This window comes from Podarcis raffonei, chromosome 6 (assembly GCF_027172205.1).
Source record: "Podarcis raffonei isolate rPodRaf1 chromosome 6, rPodRaf1.pri, whole genome shotgun sequence".
NCBI lineage: Eukaryota > Metazoa > Chordata > Lepidosauria > Squamata > Lacertidae > Podarcis > Podarcis raffonei.
Window position 1 is genome coordinate 20,237,699 of NC_070607.1, and position 15,669 is coordinate 20,253,367.

At 41.0% G+C, this 15,669-nt stretch overlaps 1 protein-coding gene across 6 annotated transcripts in view; it reads right to left on the minus strand.

Annotated features, from left to right (window-relative positions):
• GPSM2 (G protein signaling modulator 2) overlaps positions 1-15,669 on the minus strand; it is a 37,261-nt gene that overhangs the window by 1,523 nt on the left and 20,069 nt on the right. For 5 of the 6 annotated variants that reach the window (XM_053391543.1, XM_053391540.1, XM_053391541.1 and 2 more), the window contains 10 exons: positions 14,753-14,895; positions 12,655-12,778; positions 11,723-11,838; positions 10,368-10,523; positions 7,674-7,782; positions 7,266-7,395; positions 5,566-5,636; positions 3,154-3,327; positions 2,486-2,633; positions 2,182-2,399 (listed from right to left, as the gene is read on the minus strand). In XM_053391543.1, the coding sequence (XP_053247518.1) occupies positions 2,182-2,399; positions 2,486-2,633; positions 3,154-3,327; positions 5,566-5,636; positions 7,266-7,395; positions 7,674-7,782; positions 10,368-10,523; positions 11,723-11,838; positions 12,655-12,778; positions 14,753-14,895 (1,389 nt within the window). The remainder of the gene's footprint in view (positions 1-2,181; positions 2,400-2,485; positions 2,634-3,153; positions 3,328-5,565; positions 5,637-7,265; positions 7,396-7,673; positions 7,783-10,367; positions 10,524-11,722; positions 11,839-12,654; positions 12,779-14,752; positions 14,896-15,669) is intronic. The other variant, XM_053391546.1, reaches the window with a different exon arrangement.

Sequence of the window (15,669 nt, forward strand, 5' to 3'; positions counted from 1 at the left end):
GAAAACAAGTGCTAGAAACATTTGGAAAACCTTAAGTGATAGGATATGTGTTTTTTAACATGTCAGTATGCTATTCTCCATGGTTGCTGTTGGATAACAATGGTGAGTTTTTGTTCTCATTCTTTTTATTGGTTTTTCCACATACAATAAATATAAAGTACAATAAGCAATGGCAGCTTGCCTGTCATTTGGGGGGTGGGGGTGGGCTTAAAATTGGAAATAATTGCTTAGAACAAGTTAGTGATGCATATTAAAGTCTCTAATCCAGTATGTCTCTGCCAATGTTTCCATGGGTGTGGGGAGGTTGTCTCGATGCAGCATATGTCATACAGGAGAAGAATGGATGCCAGCTAGAAGAATAAAGGACTCATCTTGCATCTTGTCACACTTCCCAGCCAGAGCAGTGAACCATGAATGGATACAGAGGCCTTAGCCCAGATTAGAGAGGAACACCTTTTCAGGTATGCTTGAGCATATACTTCAAAGTCAGCTGCCAAAACCTGAACCCCTTTTAAGAATACTGAGGGACGTGAACTGCTTATCTGAAAGATTAGCTAACATATTGTTGTACCTTTCATGATAGGAAAAGTGACACAACAACAAAATATTTTTAAATTTTCCTAATCTATATTTTAACAATCTCTTCCTACTAGACCCCTTAGGCTATGAGCTCTTTGTTTATAATCTGCAAGGCTCTCCAAGCCTCCTTCACTATATTATCTTTTTATAAATGTTATGTTAGCCACTCCTTCACCTTGTCAAGAAATGTGTTCGATATTTTGCACATTTTAGATAATTTAATAATATCACTTGCTTTATAGTAAACTTTATTCCAATTGACATAACTTTTTCCCCTTGCACAGGATTCACAGCTAGTTGTTAGATGCTTAGGAAGAAGGACTGGCAGATGTCAGGTTTTCAATATCACAATGTATCACCAGCCAAACATTACAGTCTGGCAATTCACCATGATGTTGAAATAAGCTGCACTGAACCCAGCCCACAAGGGAGGGAGCAGAGGCAGTTTCATCTCACTGGACTGGGGTCAATGCAGCTTGTTCCCAGTGCTGGGGGAGGAGTAAGTCCTTCCATCCCCAACACCTGGTGTGGAGAGAACATGTGCTGCCCATCGGGGGGGGGGCACAAAGGCTTTCACCCCCTCCCAGCTGACCAAGCCCCATGTCCCTCCAGCTCACAGGGCGCTTTTTTTGTACTGCATTGCCCCCATAAGACCCCTCACATCTGACTGCCTTCACCCTGGTGGGTGGGGTCTGTCTTTCTTCCCAGGGTGATGGGTCACCTGGGAGTAAAGATGCAGTGCACCGGTTGGGCCGGGAGAAAGAGATAACCTGCCAAGGTGCCTGCCTCACCACCACCTTGGCATGCGTGGGCTACCTCTTTTGGGGTGCACAGCTGCCTGCCCCTCAGCAGACAAAATCTAGCAGAGCACCCACCACGTCTCTGCCTTGTGTGAGCCAGAGTGGGGGCTCCCTTAGACTTCTCCGCTGCAGGGCAGGCAGCCAAGGGAGGAACAAGCTAGCTTGCCCTCAGTTGTACGATGGCTAGAGTGCAATGGTGGTATCACTTGGTGGTATATTGCATGTGAAACTGCCACCAGTGCCTGGCTCCAGTTTGTTTTTCCTTTGGCACACTGGTGGCAAAGGGACTCCAGAGTGGTCTAGCCCTCATACCGGTCCTGGGCCGATGTACTGATATAGAAAACTCCTTTCAATCCAGGCTTTTAAAACAAAATTCTAGTGACATGTATAGTCATTTCAACAGGGAGAAAAAAATGACATTTCATAAGAAATCTGCAATTGTGAGGGTCAGGCAAAGTCTGTTTAGAAGCTGAGAAATCAGCAGAGGGCATGTTCTGTTTATTTCTCATCCAACCAACATTAGATTGCTTATAAATCCAGTAAGTTGAGTTCAAGTATTCCTTATCTGCTTACAGCATTTTGGCGAGCCATTTGATTTTAAGAATATATCTGAGGGTGACTCACCATGAGCTTTGTTAAAAATGCTAAGATTTATCAGAGAGCATTCATTAACTTTTTAATCGGAAAAAAACATTAAGAACCCACTGAAACCAGATGTCACCATCATGCTGCATAAAGTTTATTTCCTCCTGGCCTTCACAAAACATGACATACTATGTAGAGCACCATTTACAAGACTTACCTGATATTTTATCAAAATGTCAAAGAAGTCATCATCTGGTTCACTATTACTACTGGCCATCAAGCGGCCAAGGACCGATTGACTGTTGCGCTGATTAAGACGAAGTCCTGGTAAATCACTGGCATTGGCTCGCTGATCATCCAGACGTCTACTCTGAGAGCTAGCAAGAAGATCTAGAAATTCATCAGTGTGAGGTGAGACCATGGACGTAGAAAAGGCTGCAGAAAGATGAAGAAAATAATTATGCTGCTTTTATTGTATTTTGTCAGAAGGTGGGAATTATACACGTTTTAAAATTAGTTACATTTTTTCAATGTTCTTGACGGTGCAGAAGGTGTCACCGCCAGTCTGTTCCTGTCCTGGAAACAATACCGTTGATCATCCATTCTGTTGCTCTGAAATCGACTTAGCAAGTCAAAGAACCCTTCATCTCCAGGCACATCAGGGCTGTTCTTTTAAGAAGTCAGATAAAAAAATAGTCAGGCCAAAGTTATACTGGTTACTTTTGAAGACAATAGGAGAGATTTTTCCTCTACCCATATTACAAAAAAAGCTATGCACAAATAAATAGCATGGGAAAGAGGGAGGGAAGAAGAGCCAATGAAGTAAAACAACACAGGCTAAGACGCTAGCATCGATTTCTATCCTAACAAAGCCAGCACAGTATTTAAGCAGCTGATACAGGTTTTATAATCAAATGTTTAGTTCTCACTCCAACCCAACAAAATTTTCAAATGGATTTTTCCACCCAAATCCTAACCATGCTTATTTAGAAAATATCCACTGAGCTTGATGAGAAGTGCTTCCTAAGAAGTATGCTTAGAATTACCTTCAACATGAGCATTAATCATGATGTTGCTAAGTTTTTTTTTAACTCAAGCAAACAAGTTAAACCAACATGCTTCTAAAAAAGGTGTTCAAAATATAATTTTAAGATTTCTTTCAAGCAATTAAATATTTATCCACAAATACCTTCTGTGAACTTAGTCGGTGGTCAATAGAATTACTAGCATCCTGAAGCACTTTAGAAGATGTGATGTTTTTGTATTTTTTGCCTTTTAATCGATTTACAAAGTGTAGTTTTGCTGAAGGTTTAGGAACTAGTGGTTTCTGTTTGGCCAGAATTTCACTGTTCCAGTCCTGAACCTAGAGAACAAGGGACAATGTATATCAAGAAACTATCCAGAAGAAAGTCTCTCATTCAGGCACAAAATGCTACTACCCGCCTTAATTTTCACACTACTAACACTGAAGTGGCTGGTTTAATTTGGGTCAATATCTCCACAGAGCTTGAAAAATTCAAGTACCTCATATCAAAACAGGAAGAAGCATGCTATGGCAACAAATCCTGCACTCTTGAAGTTCTAAGCAGCCTTCCAAGTTAGAACAAGCGGTATCCACTACAACCTGTTTCACTATACAGTGGTGCCCCGCAAGACGAAATTAATTCATTCTGCGAGTTTCTTCGTCTTGCGGTTTTTTTCGTCTTGCGAAGCACGGCTATTAATGGCTTAGCGGCTATTAACAGCTTAGCGGCTTTAAGAAAAAGGAAACGAACTCGCAAGACGTTTTGTCTTGCGAAGCAAGCCCATAGGGAAATTCGTCTTGCGGAACGACTCAAAAAACGGAAAACTCTTTCGTCTTGCGCGTTTTTCGTTTTGCGAGGCGTTCGTCTTGCGGGGTACCACTGTAATAGACATGCAAATTTTGGGCAAGAGGGTGGTCACATTTTCCCAGGGACAAGATACTGCCACTTTTAATGTTTCTTTGTGACACTGCCTACATTCAGGAAAGTAGTATGGATCCCAGGTATTATTTAGCTATGCTAAACTAATTGTCCAGGATAACTTTTTAAGACCTAAAATTAAGTTCATGCAGTGATGCCAATTCCTTCTTCATTATACTAATTGTACATCACTTTTTCCCTGTTTAAATTAGCTCTGCCTCCTTAGATTGTTCCTAAACTACAGATACACACAAGTATTCTGAATTTTTAAATATCCCATTTCTGTGTACAGATCAAGTGCAGCAAAAAGGAGAGACCCCAGGCAAATGGGGGGGGGGCACAAGGGGTGGCAGGAAGCAGAAGCAAGAGGAGACAGTGGAACAACAGATGAACTTCTGTATTTTTAACCTTTTCTCCTATCCTTTGACTCCCCATGTGTGGGGACTAAGGGTTCAACGAAGTTTTGCTTGGGGTAGGCCTACTGAAATTAATGGACCAAACTTAACCATGGTCACTAATTTCAATGGGTCTACTAGGACTAGAAATAGCACAGGAAACAACCCTAAAAATGTGAACTTGGAATTCATTTTACCCATTTCTCAGCAAAGCTGCTGCTCCTCATAATTTTAAAACAATATACTGGCTGCATTTAATGTTTTTTGCTCCTCCCTGCTGGTAAGCAGGAGCAACAAATCACAACCCTTGGATTAGTATTCTTTCCAAATCAGGGATCATGTTTTTTGCTCAAAAAACAGGGATCCCTGGATTGAGTGATCTGCACATTGACAAGAGAACATTAAGGCTCATTGTGATGTGTGAACCAAACCTTGGAAAGAAACTCAGAACATCAAACTGCACAGAAATCAGTCATCATTCCACCTTGCTTAGGATGTACTTGTGTACCCTTCATTTCCAGTAGCATGCCTCAACTACAGAACCAAACATTATTACCCTTAGTACTGTTCTACTCATATATCTTCTATCTCTTTCAGTGCTATTTCTGGTATTTCCATGTAGTCATCTACTGTAAACAATGGCTTAAGTACCCACAGTACTCAAGACAAAGCGAAGAAAAATATTTTCTATCCCCGATATGTAGCCAATCAACTAATTCTCTGCTTCAGTTCAGCTAATTTGGTCATCAGATCATAAACATCAAATACAGCATAAGGTATTGACAACCTCAGGGGAGGGGGAGAAGGCTATAGATGCACACACAAGTGGTGCCATTTATTGCCAGATTCACAATCAATCAGAAACAGTTAAAAATACAGATTTTTATTCTCCCATTTTTGACCAAAATCACTTCCCTTTGTGCATAACTTGTTCTGGCTAGTCTAACATCCAAAGGTAGTTGCCACTGCAGAGGACTGGTTAGTGAGGAGCACTGAAGCCAGAGACCTGACATGCGCCCCCCCCCCCCCACCAAAAGAGAGAGGGGGACAAAGCAGCAGGCAGGTCAGCACTGTGCAGGCACGTAGATGGGAGCGCCACAACCTCCACATCCCCTCTCCCTATAGCTTGAATGACAATTAAGACTAATGTGCTGAATCCATATTAAGTTAATAATGCCTAGCTGAATTCCATTTCCAGTAAAATCAGTGGGAGCTAATGTAGTCCGGATCCAACCCATGAAATATGTTCAGCCAGTCACCAACCTTTTCAGGAGTAAGCTTCATAAGTTCCATGTTTTCCATACTATGGCGCCGTCCTACTCGGGGTCTTGCACCTTAAGATAGAAAAATAGTTTATTTTGAAGGAAAGCTTCATAACAAGTACAATTACCTGGACCTTCTAAAGTCTAATGACCAACAAAGATCATTACTACTTGAGACTAATAATTGAATTAGAACTCACCTACATGCAAGGTAAGATTTTATTAAATTATATATTTCCCACTTTTCACCTGAAGGGCCCAAAGCAGGTTACAGCATAATATAAAAACAACTTGGAATGACTTAGAACTATAAAAATAAGGTGGCTCCTAAAAACATAAACCTCAAGGGTCAAAATCCAAGGTGGGGAGTTCCACAGCTTAGCGGCCATCACAGAGAAGGCCCTGTCACAGGCGGCCACCACCCAAGCCTCAGATTGTGGAGGAACTACCAAGAGGACCCCCCTCTGTTAATCTCAGCAGGGTCTGTAAGGAATGAGGAAGTTTTTCAGATATTTAGGGTGTGTGTGTGTGTGTGTGTGTGTGCGCGCGCGCTGAGGGGTGCTCTACAGTGGATTTCAGCGGGGGGGGGGGCGTCAGGGAAATCACCAATAATTATCTCCTAGTTTTGCTGAGGGACTTCACTGTATAGGTGTGCTTATAAAAGAAAAATGGCTTGTGGCTTTTTTAAAAACAGCTTCTAAAACCAGAATACAAGAACAGACCCAGTATTGAAGATTAAGGATTGCAAAAAAAATTCCCCATTGCTTTGCAAATACACAATGGCAGCAGCGGGAACTTCCAACATTGGAAGAATGGCAGGCTAAGATGATGGAATATGCAGAATTGGCAAAGCTGACAGGGAAGATCCGAAATCAGCACAATGAACTGTTTGAAAAGGACGAGTAAATTTATACAATATATGAAAGAACATTGTAAACATTTGAAAACGTTTGTAGGTTTGAGTTGAAATATTTTGCTAATATTGGGAGCTGGTTTACATTTAACGAGGTAAAATTTATTAAGAAAGAAAAAAGATAAATACTGTAAGTGGTTATAGAAATGCTAAGATGTAAGTGATTATTTATGAAAGCCAGAGAGTGGGATGGGGGGGAAGTCGAAGCTCAGTTTGAGCATTGTTCTTTGGTTATGAGATTATGTAATGGAAAGTGATTATGGTAAAATGTAAACTCAATAAAAATTATTATTAAAAAAAGCATATACAGAGTCTTAATACTTTCCCCAAGTAAAATGAGAAGTATACCCCACAAAATACAGTGGTACCTCGCAAGACGAACGCCTCGGAAGACGAAAAACTCGCTAGACGAAAGAGTTTTTCGTTTTCGGAGCTGCTTCGCAAGACACATTTCCCTATGGGCTTGCTTCGCAAGATGGAACAAAAACGTCTTGCAAGTTTGTTTCCTTTTATTTAAAAACGTTACAAAACTGTAACTTCGAGGAGCAACTCTTAGCGCGCGGTGCGGTAGCCTTTTTTGAGGTTTTTGAAGCACTTTGGTGCTTTTTGCAGCTTTTCAAAATCTTCGTCGGAAACCGTGCCTCGCAAGACGAAAAAACCGCAAGACGAAAAAACTCGCAGAACAAATTAATTTCGTCTTGCGGGGCACCACTGTATCAGCATATCTATGAGTGTTGAAGATTAATTAAGATAAATCTTAATACATAATCATGGAAGTTTATACTTACCATTCACACTATGATCTAAAATTTGATTTTCTGTCATCATTGAACTGTTTGTGCTGAAACTTAGGCCAAGCACCATTTGTAGATCTGAGAGGTTAAGTTTAGCTGTTAGTTCTCCAGTTTTATCTCCCACCTGCAATCAAAAGCATTTCGTAATTTCATACCCACACTGAACAAGTTCCTGTATACACTCCCCATAAATATGTAAACCCCAGTCCTTGAACTTCTGAGGCAGCTTCCATTTTGAGTTTCCCTATTGTACTGAGGCTTCTGTATTGAGTTTTGGTTTTCAAACATTTCAAAACTCGAATGGTCTTCCGGAACGGATTACGTTCGAAAACCGAGGTTCCACTGTATACTTATTTTTATAAAAAGAGTATATCACAAACAACTTGTAATATGACCACATACCTCTCTTGAAATGTCCAAATGCTTTTCGGCATAGTGCATAGCTTGTTCATGGTTCCCCAGGGCTGTGTATGCATTCCCCAAACTCCAGCATGCTCTTCCTTCACCAATTCTGAAACACAGTTCAACAGCATGACACTTATTAAATGCTCCATACATTAGCTTTCTAACTGACTTAAACCAGTAAGGACCCATTCCTATACTAGTCAGTTCATATGCCACAGTAAACCAGTTAATAGTTTAATGCTAATCCACTGGACTGTGCCACTTTGTACTCCCCACTAGCACATGTGAGAAACAAATCGTGATCCTTGGCTTAGCTTTATGTCTGAACCAGAGATCATGTTTCATTTAAACAAACCACTATCGGCCAAGAACAAGGAAGAACATAAGAGCCTGATGCATCAAGCCAATCCTATCTAGTCCAGCATCCTGTTCTGGCTAGCCAACTACGTGCCTGTGGGAAACCTTTAAGCAGGATCTGAGCACAATAACATTCACTCCTCCTGCAGTTCCCAGTAACATATTCAGAACCATTACTGCCTCCAACCATGTATACCCTTCTTGGCTAGTAGCCATTGATAGCCCTACCCCCCATGAATCTTGTCTAATCTTTTAAAGTTGGTGGTCATCACTGCCTCCTGTGGGAGCAAGTTCCATAGTTTAACTAGTTTAACTATGTGCTGTGTGAAGAAGGACTTTCTTTTACCTGCCTTAATCTTCCAACATTCAATTCTAGTGTTATCAAAGAGGGAGAAGCACTTTTCTCCACCCACTTTCTTCACTCCCCACCCAAAAAAGCATCCTGAGCATGCAGGCATAACAAGGAATGGATCCATTCTAAGGAAATGTTTCCTCTTCTTCTGACACTCTCCTTCCCAGAAATCGTCATTCTCCCTGACAGCAGGACAGCTCTCATTGTGGGAGTGGGACACAACTATAGTATTCCTGCATGTCTCATTCACACAGTTTTCTGCCTCTCTTAGCTTTCCTGGTGTGCCACCTTAGCTTCAAGGGAATGAGCTTGTTCCAAGAGAACCAGGAGCTCATTGCACTTTGGACACACCCATGACTTCTGCCCAAAAGGGAGATAGCTGTACATGTGACAAGACAGTGTAAAACACTGGAAAGCCCCCACACCGCTGCTGACATTCCAGTTGCAGGGGTTACTTTTATTGAGAGTTCAGGTTTACTTTAGCTATAAAGGAAAGGAGGGGCAGAGTCATGTGCCCTGTCCTCCTTGCCCTGCTGCTAAACCTGCACATCTGCTGAACTCACCTTGATGCTTTGTAAGTGAGGCTCCCTCTAGCTCACTAGGTTGCTACAAATTTACATGCCTAGCTTTCTTCCAGCTACTGTAGTAGTCAGTGAAGTCAGGAGGTGTGGCTCAAATTTAGTTAGCCCCCTAGGAATGGGGAGAGAACAATGCAGTGGCTGTTGAATCAACTAGTCCTCCTAGTGGTGCAGCACTGAAACTGCTGGCACATTTGCAAAGCTAAGCAGCATCCAGTATAGGTTCAAATAGGAGAAGGACCATGTGTTGAGATTCTTTGCATTGCAGGGGGTTGGACTAGATGACCCCCAGGGTCCCTTCCATCTCTACAATTCTGTGATTCCTTGGGAGATAGGCTTCCCTCCCTTCCTGAGAGGAAGTCCTGTTTACACGCTCTTAGTAATGCTACTGAACAACTAGCTTTTATTTTTGTTTTCTTTACTGGCAACAACACACTTAACACCGTCAGTCAACAAATGCATTACTTTATGGTCTCTGCAGATGGGATCCATTTCTCTCTGCTTCATATGTTAACTGTAGAGAATCAGAAGTATGAACGCGCATACTTCCACAAGCTGCTCAATTAAAGTAATACTTAAATGAATTGGTTCTCAGTAACAAAACAGAGGTTTCAAAACAGAGAATGGAGTTTATATTCAATTCGAATATACAAAATCTCATTAATGCACAAGTTCAATTAAAAGCCCTAAAGCTACATAATACAAAGCTTAGTGACAGAAAGCTGGCTAATCCCAATGCAAATCTCACAACTTTTAAAAATAATTAGTGCTTATTGAAGTTTCCAGAGTTGTATTTAGACATTGAACCCAGGCTTTTGTTTCTAAAGTTGCAGATCAAAGGACAAGTCACTGCACAAAACTGAAGGGAATTTTCAAAAGAGTTTATGATATGGCATGGTCACCTACAGTTCAAAAAGGTGGAGGGGAAAATCCCAAGGGGCAGGGGCAGGTTCTTAGGCATGCACAGTGTAGTTCAGGGGTCTGCAACCTTTAAGACAAAAAGAGCCACTTGGACCCGTTTCCGAAGAAAAAAAACCTGGGAGCCGCAAACATTCGCGCCGCTGCCCTCCGATCTGACAGCAGGCGGGAAGGTGACGTCGGGACGGTGCGTGACTAACGCACGCACCGCCCCCATGCGACGTCACAGCCAGTACAGCACCTGCCACAGTGGGGAGCGTCGGGGCGCACAATGCGCCTCCTCCCCTCGCTAATATCCGCCCCAGTGCCGCGGCAAAGGTGTAAAAGAGCCACATGCGGCTCCGGAGCCGCGGGTTGCTGACCCCAGGTGTAGTTCTTTGGACCTTTGTCTATTTGAATAGGACAATTATTCTATAGGAACTTAATTTTGTACCCTCAAAAAGATCTCTCTCTTGTTAATGAACAGTGGACTTTTAAAAGCCTTACCTATCATTCAGTTCTTCAGCAATTGCCAAGTGTTTCAGATGATAATCGATGGCCTTTTCATAGTCTTGAAGTAAAGTATATGTATTCCCAAGGCTGTAGCAAGCTTGTGCTTCTACAGCCCGGTCTGTAAGCTGCCTGGCGAGCTGCAGTGTTTTCCTAAAAGTACAAACAGCTAGAAATAATCTTCGCTTACATGACTAACAAGAATGTATCTGCACATAGTTCAAGTGGCTCTCAATGTTTAATATGCAAATATAATCCTATACAAAGCTAATTGTCTCCCCATTTCCAAAACAGTCTTTTTCCTTAGACAAATAGTATATATGCATAAGCAAACAAACATACAATGAGTCTTTATCAATCAATCTCTATTGTTTAGACTCGGAGTCACAACAAAGAAATAAATAAAATAGTAGTAACCTCAACAAAACAATATAATTTATCATGCTACTGAGAGGGCGGAAAACTGTCTCAAACTTTAGAAGCTGCCAAAGCAAATATCACCACTGCTAACAGGGTCACCCTACTTTGCAGTTCAGACCAACTGGGTTTCCCATCAACAGCTAGATCGAAGGATTTTGTATAAACTGCAGAAAAAACAGGTCAATCAAATAATGGGGTACATTTTCCATAGAACCAGAGCTGCAGTCTAAAGCCATAGGGCAAGAACACATAAACACAGGAAGTCAGACCATTGGTCCATGTGGCTCAGTGAATGGCAGCAGCTCTTCCAAGGTTCCAGGAAGAGGACATTCCCAGTCTTACTGGGAAATGCTAGGCATTAAACCTTGGACCTTCTGCACACACAAGCAGATGCTCTACCATTGACCATTCCCAAAACATTGGTATTTTCCTAAAGTGATATTCTAAAACAGCTGTCGTTTGTTAGATCCTTAGATGAGTTAAGATAGTTTAGAGCATTAAAAAATGTAAGAAGAGCTTGCTGAATCAAGCCAATGGCCCATCTTGTCCACCACTCTGTTCTCACAGTGGCACAGATTGTTTATATGTTCTAATAAAAACTAATTTTGAGGGTCTTCGTTTTCAAGGGGGGACTGCCAATACTGACCTTTTGAAAAGATCTTAACTAAACTCAGGAAAGAGAAGACAACGAATCAATATTCAAATAAAACATCTAAATCTGAAAGTAGCTTCAGATTTGGAGTTAGAAATAGAAAATCCAGGCTCACACAAATATAATATTCTCTGGGTGGTCCAAGGCAAGTTATATCTGAGTCTAACCTACCAGATAGGCTAAAATCTGAAGGATTATAAATTTATAATGAAAACTGGAAGGATTGGAAAACTTATGAAAATAATACTTTGGTTAGGTATTAAACAATATATTGACTAACTTGTAGTATTCGGCAGCAGTTTCAAATTCTCCAAGGAAAATATAAGCATTTCCAAGATTGCTGTAGGCTCTTCTTTCAGCAGCTCTATCACCAAATTCTTTTGCAATTAAAAGACGCTGAAAAAGAAAGGTTCTGTTGTCAAATACTGTGAATTTCTGATAGACAACTAGCTCCTCTGGAATAGTTAGGAACCCATATGCCCACTACTATTTCCTGAAAGAAGGAACAGTAACTATTTCCTGCAAAATTCCAAGTAAAGCAACTTTTAAATTCTCAAGTGTGCTGTTTATAATGGTTCATACTGATATCCAGTAAGTAGTTGTGAACTGTAAAAGGATGGAATTCAATATGTAGCACAAAATTTTAGAATCCCAGGTTACTGATTTCAAATAAACCTTAATCTGGGTGTTTCTACAGAACATACATTGTTACAGATTCTTTGTAAAGTGGAATCCTGAACTGTCTTTCATCACTAGGAGTTAACAGATGATAATAATAGTAATAGTAGCAATAATAAAAACGTGCTTTTTAAATGGCAGGTGCAGAATACATCATCAGAATACATCATCACCATATTCTGGCATGCCATGCACATAACACCAAGCCAAGGTTTCTTCAGCCAAAGTGTGGATTGTCTGAACCCAGCCCAGTTGACTAACAATTGTTTGTTTTCTGGCAATAGACCACAGTGTAAAGCCATGGTTTGTTCTTGGCTTATAGACTTATTTAGACTATTGTGTGGCATTATGTACGAACCAAAAGGCCTTTGGCCTTGCCACCCCAGATGCTCACCAATCTATACAGCAAAGCAAGAGCAGTCAGAAAACAAACCAAGCTTGGGAGAAACAAGTCACAGCTCTGCAGGATGACTTCTGGTTTGTTGAAACAAACCATGGCTTAGTCTTATGCGTGAACACAGCACTCTCTTGTACCTGTTCATGGGCAGTAACAGCACTCCTGAAGTTGCCCAGAAGATAATGAGTATTCCCCAGGTTTCCATAGGCACGTCCCTGGGCTGCTCTATCACCCAGCTCTGTCACTAATGTCAAGTTCTCCCTATTTAACAGGGAAACAAAATAAAAACAATTAAAAAGGTTTATGTTAGAAATGCATAACAATTAGCAGCCATGAAGGTGGCTGTTCTTCCTGCTCATGGAACTGACACGATGACCACAATACATTAATAACTTTTGCTAGAAGCAATCAATATTAGGTGGTTTAATGCTTTCACCCTCACAAGAGACCTAATCCAAAGCTGTCCTTTTATTGCCTTCCAGAGATAGGAAGAGGGGCCTAACCCAACTTATTGTCATTCTCCCCCTGAAGAGCTGTTGCGAATATAGGTGGTGACCACTTTGCACGTGTTCCAACAGATGTGCGACTGCCAACATGTGGGTACCTGTGGACCTAGAAGAGGGCAGGGCATAGCAGGGCAAGACAGGCTTATGTGCGCTCAAGCTAGAAACAAAACCCTGTGCAAAATGGTTGACACCTGTGCCTAAAGAGAGATTTTGGAGGCTTACAAACGTGTGGTCAGTTTGTTGAAGAGCAGAAATTCACCAAAACAGAATCCCATTTTCCACCTCTCTGCATTGCGATAGTCAGGAAAAATAGGGAGATGAGCAGAGGAAGCCATCAGTTATTAGTGGCTTTTCCATGCAAAAAACATTTATATGAATCAGGCTTGGAAAAGTAGGGTGGTACACACACTAAAGATTAAGTGGATGGCGTTTTTGATGAGAACAACAAGGTCTCTTTAACTCTATTGTTTTATAATTATTATTTTTCACATTACAACCTGGTTCGTTATCAGCTTATGGAAATGTACATTTTTGATAAAAATGTGGAAGAGCATAGACAAAATGAAAGCAAGCTTGCTTCTCTTTGGGTACTGTTAAAAGTTCCTACACAATTTTTTTTTTCATTTTCCTCCTTCATAAATATATGTTCATGGTTTGAAATGGGATGTGTGTCACCAGACTGAAGCCAAATACTGTTGAAACCAGTGGTCAGCAGATCTCATGACTTGGAATAGGAAAGTATTGATGGAGTTCAAATGGGAGTGACATGCAGCACTTTTCCATAAAGGCTGTACAGTGGTACCTCTGGATGCGAACGGGATCCGTTCCGGAGCCCCGTTCGCATCCTGAGTAGAATATAACACGCGACTGCGCATGCCACGTTTCGCCACTTCCGCGCATGACGTCATTTTGAGCGTCTGTGCATGCGCAAGCGGTGAAACCCGAAAGTAATGCATTCCATTACTTCCGGGTCACCACAGAGTGTAGCCTGAAAACGCTCAACCTGAAGCATATTTAACCCGAGGTACGACTGTGTGTGTGTGTGTGTGTGTGTGTGTGTGTGTATATATATATATATATATATATATATATATATATACACACATACACACACACACACACATTCTTCCAAATTCAGTGGAACAACCTCAAAGTGAAATGCATTCAATGTGTGATAGCCCTTGCAGATTATTAAGAAGCAATAACCCATATAGTTTTGACTTGACTTCACTGGCTTCTGGTACTGTTCCAGGTACAATGCAGGACTAAGTTTGGTAACTAATAAAATCTTGAACGAAACAGTACATACCATTGTGACTGCTATGATAAACTGAAAGTGTGTCCTACACTGTGATCTCTGTGAATTAATTTCATTTTGGAAAGGCACATAAACAGCTTTTATGACAGTTACTCTATAACTGTTGACATTTCCCTCCTTAGAAATTCATCAGCAAGTGCATTTTTATTGGCCAGAATTAAGCTGCTGCAACTGGAGAGACAAGGTTTCATCTGAATGTTTCATATGTTCTATTTTTGAAATTTATTTTTGTGTTTGGACTTTAACAAATTTTCAAACAAAAAGAGCTTATTATATAGAGAAGGGGAATTAGAAACACAGTTTTGAAAGCATGCCTAATATAAAGCACATTTTAAAGGGATATAAATACTATTTTAAGCTACATCAACTCTGCTTCCAAGAATAATTCTCCCTGCTCCCTTTGTTACTTACTCATAATAATCTGCAGCTTTCCGCAATGCAGCTTTAACATCATCTGGAAACTCTCCTGGATCATGGGTACCTGCACAGGCTACACTTTTACCCTTGGAGTGATATACATTTCCAAGGTTATAAAGTGCTCTTGCTTCTCCAACCTAAAGAAGAAAAGGCTGGAAATTAATTTCAAACTTACTGCCTTATGAATGCTTTCAGCCAGACATATAAAAGCACATTTCTCAACTATTCAACAATGGATGTCTTCCCATTTATACTAAACAATCATTCTTTTCCTGCAATTCTGATGAGCCATTTCACCACAGCATTCCCCAAGAAGGCTCACTATATTTGCAAAAAGTTTTATCAGGTGCCACAACTGCAGACTACAGGAACTCCACAGAGACCTCTTTTAATTATCCAAACACATGCTACCTGGATCGGTAGGCACAAAACTTTCTTTTTAGACTATCAAAACGACTTCTCAGGAACGTGCAGGTCCTACCAAGCACTCGGTTATGAATGATTTCCCATGGTTCATGCAGCTGGCAGATTCCTACACCTATTTGCTTTTAACAAAGACGAATGGCACGAGAAGAGGTTAAGAAAAGCAAAATGGTGAATGGTGTTTAAAACCAGTCTGGATTGGTACCCAGATTTCCATAAAGGTTATAGAGAGCTAGAATGAGATGCTCTTTTGTTCTCTGCACAGCAAATGTATTATTAGGACAGAGACAGTAAATGTGGTACCCTCCCGATTTTGTGGACTGAAACTCCCAATGGAGCAGAAGGGGCAAACAGTGGTATAAAGAGAATGGGGAACTGAACAAAACTGAAATCACTTGAACCAAATAAATCTTTAGCTATAACCTTGTTTAAAAGAACACTTCCTGTCTCCGCCCCCCCCCTTAACAGTGCTAAATATAGCAAGTGTT